This window comes from Triturus cristatus, chromosome 5_1 (genome assembly GCF_964204655.1).
Source record: "Triturus cristatus chromosome 5_1, aTriCri1.1, whole genome shotgun sequence".
Lineage (NCBI taxonomy): Eukaryota > Metazoa > Chordata > Amphibia > Caudata > Salamandridae > Triturus > Triturus cristatus.
Window position 1 is genome coordinate 180,300,127 of NC_140587.1, and position 6,000 is coordinate 180,306,126.

At 49.8% G+C, this 6,000-nt stretch overlaps 1 protein-coding gene across 1 annotated transcript in view; it reads right to left on the minus strand.

Moving 5' to 3' along the window:
* Positions 1 to 3,253, minus strand: part of LOC146830602 (lymphocyte antigen 6E-like) — a 139,580-nt gene extending 136,327 nt beyond the window's left edge. Inside the window, exon 1 of the mRNA XM_085604791.1 lies at positions 3,117 to 3,253. Coding sequence (XP_085460917.1) covers positions 3,117 to 3,168 — 52 coding nt within the window. The 5' untranslated portion in view covers positions 3,169 to 3,253. The remainder of the gene's footprint in view (positions 1 to 3,116) is intronic.
* Between the last annotated feature and the right edge of the window lie 2,747 nt (positions 3,254 to 6,000).

The following is a 6,000-nucleotide window of genomic DNA, read 5'->3' on the forward strand; positions in this document are numbered from 1 at the left end:
ATTACGCCTTCCTCAGCCCTCCTCTAACTATACCTCCCCAGCCCTCCTCCTACTATACCTTCCTTGCCCTCTTCACCATACCTCTCTCAGCTCTCCTCTCACAACACCTCCCCAAGCCTTCTTCTCACTATACCTCTATCCCTCAACCCTCTTTTCACTACACGTCCCCAGCCCTCCTTTCAGTATTCCTCCCTCAGCCCTCCTCACTATACGTACCCATCCCTCCTCACTACACCTTCCCCAACCCTCCTCACCATGCCTCCTTAGCCCGCCTCTCACTACCCCTCCCCATCCCTCCTCTCACTACACCTCTATACCAAGCTTTGGTTCTTTCATCTCTTCTCTCGCCATATCTCCACACTTCTCTCATGTTCTTCTCTTTCCCCTCCACTCACCGTACCACAGTACCATACAACTAATCTCTCATCTCTTCTCCCACGAAATCTTCTTTAGCCTTCCTCTCACTATTGCCTTTATGCCCCAATACTTCTCTCACCCTGCCTTCCACAAACATTCCCTACTACCATACCTATCACCCCATTTTAGGTTTCGCCTGTGAAATCTCTTGTATTTAATATATCTTAAAAGGGGGCTATTATCAGTTCCCATAACTGAATTGCTGTGTTCATTCGCTTTTGTGTGGAACTTTTTTTTTGCTAACTTCCCCTGGCCGCACGCATTTACGGTACTTCTTCTAAAGCTGCTCACACTGTATAAGCCCCATTCACTGTCAGGATAGGATCTCTTCCCTTGAAAAAGGCAGACAGCTTCTAACAGTATGCTGGAATGCTTGTATTTTTTATTACCTAGATGTGTATGGCAGATTCTGAAGCCTTAGAACGTTTGTGGCATTTTCTATTCATGCCTCAGTACCTTTCTTTGCACTTTGTAGCCATTTTCGGATTGCTTTTTTTCAACATAATTTATTTGGTCATTATGATCAAATTTTAAATGTTGTAATAAACATTGCATGTTAAAAATAAAGTCTAATAGACAAGAACTATTCTACATTCTGCTACTAAACAGGCAGCCACAAGTTCAGTTACCTTGCAGACAACAGGGTCATGACTTCAATGGTGCAGCAGATGCAGTGACACCAGGAACAAAAGCTCTAGGCACCCCACTAAACACCTAAAATTGGTAAATATTAATACTAAATAAGCAGTCACAAATGCAGCTACATTGAAGTTAGAAGCAGCTTGATTTAAACGGTGCAGCAGGTGCAGTGGCACCGGGGCCAAAAGTTGTCATACCGCCAGTAAATACCAAATATTATTATATCTTACTACTAAACAGCCAGTCACAAGTTCAGTTATCTTGCAGGCAACAGGGTCAGTATTTGAATGGTGCAGCAGGTGTAGTGGCACCGGGCCCAAAGCTCCAGGCACCCTACTAAACACCTAAAATTGCTATATTTTGCAACTAAACATGCAGTCATGCATGCAGCTATCTTTCAGGCACTAGGGACATGATTTGAATGGTGCAGCAAGTGCAGTAGCACCGGGCCCAAAAGTTGTCAGAACTCCTCTAAACACATCATAGTGCTATATTTGACTACTGAATAGGCACTCACAATCACAGTTACCTTGAAGTTAAAATGGACTTTGTTTGAATGGTGAAGCAGGTGCAGTGGTACCGGGGCCAAAAGCTCTAGGGACCCCACTAAAACCAGATTATTGCTAAATTTACTACTAAACAAGACAGTCACAAGGGCAGTTATCTAATAGGCAATAGTGTCATGATTTGAATGGTGTAGCAGTTGCAGTGGCACAGGGATCAAAAGCTCTAAGGACCCCACTAAACACAGAATATCGCTAAATTTTACTACTAAACAGGCAGTCACAAGTGCATTTATCTAGCTGGAACTAGGACTATGATTTCAATGGTGCTGCAAGTGCAGTGACACTGGGATCCAAAGCTCTATGAGCCCCTCTAAACACCACATTTTGCAATCTTTCACTACTAAACAGGCAGTTCCAAGTGCAGTTAACTTACAGGCAATAGGGTCATGATTTGAATGGTGCAATCAGTATAGTGGCACTGGGGCCAAAGGTTGTCATAACCCCTCTTAGCATCAAATATTGCCATATTTTATTACTAAACAGGCAGGCACAAATGCAGTTATCTTGTAGGCTCTAGGGGAATGTTTTGAATGTTGCAGTAGGTGCAATGACACCACACCAAAGAGTAGTAAGAACTCATCTATACACTTAATATTGCTATTGCATCAATTAATTATATTTTTTACTCTTACATTTCATTTTTCAAAATTTTGCTATTACTTATCCGTTTTATACCACTAGTAACAGCACAATATACTGCCTTTTTGTACGTTAACCAGTCATAACACTTTAACATTTCTGTAACTTATATTGTACAACTCCTCAGCAAGCTACAACTTACAACAAACAACTCATTATTAATCACATAGGCAAATCCTGATGCATTTACCAATACTTGTTCACATTTGCATCCTACCAACATATCCTACCACCCCTCTCTCACCCTCGTCATCCTACCCAGTCTCCCACCATGATTCACTTACCCCTTCCCTCACATCTCCTACTATATCTCACATCTACTACCACATCTTTCACCTCCCCTCTCACACCTTTATTCCCTCTTGTTGCATACAGGGTGTACCACCATCTCATACCACCTCTCACCCTTCTTCTCACAAACACCCCATAACACCATCTCCTAACACACCTCTTACACTTCCTCCCTCACACACCTCATACCACCATCTCTTACCACACCTCTCACCCTTCCTTTCACACATCTCATACCACCTCTCACCCATCCTCTCAAAATCACCCCATACACCATCTCCTAGCACATCTCTCACCCTTCCTCTCACATACACTCCATAGACAATGTTCTACCACACATCTTAACCCTCTTCTCGTATACACCCTATACCACCATCTTCTATCACACCTCTTACCCTTCCTCCCTCACACACCTCATACCACAATCTCTACCCACACCTCTCACCCACGTCATACCACCTCTCACCCTTCCTCTCTCAAATCTCATACCACCTCCCACCCCTTCTCTCACATACACCATCTCCTACCACTCCACTCACACTTCCTTTCACACACACCTCATACCTATCCCCACGCAGAGGGATGCAGCCAGCAGGGTGACGAGAACCACCTTCATGCTGAGAGGATCCTGAGAGTTTCCTGAAGTGCTGCTTGTCCCGGCCCTGAGTCTTATATACCCTTGCAGTGTTTGCTTTTGGATACAGTGGATGTCGCTTACTACGTAGAAAACAGGATTACACGAGAAGCTTTTGCTCCAGGCACAATAGCTTCCAATTACCCCCTCCTGCCCTTGCAGGGCAGGTTCCTAGTCTGCTATAAATGCATTCCTTGCATTCTTCTCTTGTTCACACCGAGAACAGCAACACACCGAGAACAGCAACAGCTCCTACAACTGCAATGCAAGCAGCTTTTACACAGAGATCATGTACCTTATTTGCAGATGCAGAGTCACCTGCACAAAGAGACCAGGCAGCTGCAGGGCAGACTTCCATTACACAGGTAACAAGGCACAGCATAGGCAGCGGCAGGGCAGACTTCCATTACAAAGGTAACATACGCACCATAGGCAGCTGCAGGCCAGACTTCCATTACATAGGTAACAGACGCAGTGTAGGCAGCTGCAGGGCAGACTTCCATCTCACATAGGTAACAGGTGCAGCACAGGCAGCTGCAGGGCAGACTTCCATTACACGCAGGTAACAGGCGCAGCATAGGCAGCTGCTGGGAAGTCTTCCATTACAGACAGGTAACAGGCGCAGCATAGGCAGCTGCAGTGCAGACTGCATTACACGTAGGTAACAGGAACAGCACAGGAAGCTGCAGGGCAGACTTCCATTACACAGGTAACAGGCGCAGCATAGGCAGCTGCAGTTCAGACTGCATTACACGTAGGTAACAGGAACAGCACAGGCAGATGCAGGGCAGACTGCCAGTACACAGTGTTGGACAGGCCTCACAGACGGCTTGCTCCCTCCCCGCTCGACAGGGCCCGAACTCCGGCCCACCTGGCATATCCCCGCAACAAGCACCTGTACTCCGTCTCCCGACGGACCCTCGGCCCTCGGACCCCTACTCATCACGGGGCCCAGCCCCACCGGCTTTCCCGGCCGGGTCAAGCCGCCATCTTGGGCCCTGCACCACGCGGCCGCATGGCCTCCCCTCGACCCTAACCCCGGGCCTGGCCGGCCCCGACATCCCGGCACCACCATCCACCCAGGAGGTGGGCGGACCACTTGGCAGGTCAATGGGAGAACGAAGTGTCAAGGGCTCTCCCCCGCCAGGTGCCGAGCGCCCCCAGCTCCCCCAGGCACTGGCTCCACCCCCTGCTGGGTGTCTGGACACCTTCATCCCGGACCCTCCGACCTCCAAGTGCGAGGGTCCGGACATCAAAGGGCACCAGCCCTATAACTGAGGCAGCTCCGGAGCAGGAAGGCAGTTGTATCCTGGAGTCGAGAGACACCGAGTGAACTCAACCCTGACGGTCTACTGGCGCTGCCGTAGCCCGCTCTTGTGAACCATCGTCCTGCCTGCTGGCGCTGCCGCGGCCTTCTACAACAGTCATCTTCCTGGGACCTGCTGGCGCTGCCGCGGCCCGTTGTAACGACCATCCTCACCGGGACCTGCTGGCGCTGCCGCGGCCTTCTACAACAGTCATCTTCCTGGGACCTGCTGGCGCTGCCGCGGCCCGTTGTAACGACCATCCTCACCGGGACCTGCTGGCGCTGCCGCGGACCGTATATCTTCCGGGGACCTGCTGGCGCTGCCGCGGCCCGTTGTATCGACCATCCACACCGGGACCTGCTGGCGCTGCCGCGGCCCATACCACCTAACCACCAAGCTCGAGGATTGTGAGCTCATCATCATCTCATCCGAACTACCTGATTGGTAAATAGACTGTCCCGCTACCCCCTTCCCTACCTTGCGAGACTCTAATCGAGGGGACCCCTGAGTCCAGACCTCCTTGTACCAGTTAACCGTACCTTAAATAAGTGCTTATAAAGAACACTGAACCTTATCCGTGTGTGATATCTGTCTGTGGGGGGGAAGTTACTTGTCTGTACGATCGCTGGAGACGGCTCTCCCCGGAGACCTCTCCTCCTGACCCCGGCCGACCCTCCCGGTCCATCTACCTTTTCTAACACACAGGTAACAGGCTTAGCATAGGCAGCTGCAGGGCAAACGGCCATTACATGAAGGTAACATGCGCAGAATAGGCAGCTGCAGGGCAGACTTCCATTACGAAGGTAACATGCGCAGCAGAGGTAGCTGCATGGAAGACTGCCATAACTCACAGGTAACAGGCGCATGATAGGCAGCTTCAGGGCAGAATTCCATTAAGTGCATGTAACAGGCGCAGCATAGGTAGCTGCAGGGAAGACTTCCATTACACGGGTAATAGGCGCAGCATTGGCAGCTGCAGGGCAGCCTTCCATTACAAAGGTAACAGGTGAAGCATCGGCAGCTGCAGGGAGGACTTCCATTACAGAGGTAACAGGCGCAGCATTGGCAGCTGCAGGGCAGACTTCCATTACACGCAGGTAACAGGCGTAGCATAGGTAGCTGCAGGACAGACTTTCATTACACGCAGGTAATAGGTGGAGCATAGGCAGCAGCAGAAAAGCCTTTCATTACACAGGTAACAGGCACAGCATTGGTAGCTGCAGGGCAAACTTCCATTACACGCAGGTAACAAGTGCAGCTTAGGCAACTGCAGGGCGACTTCCATTTCAGAGAGGTAACAGGCTCAGCATAGGTAGATGCACAGCAGACTTCCATTACAGACAGGTAACAGGCACAGCAGACTTCCATTACAGACCGGTAACAGGCGCAGCAAAGGCAGCTGCAGTGCAGACTGCATTACACGTAGGTAACAGGAACAGCACAGTCAGGTGCAGGGCAGACTTCCATTACACAGGTAACAGGCGCAGCATAGGCAGCTGCAGTTCAG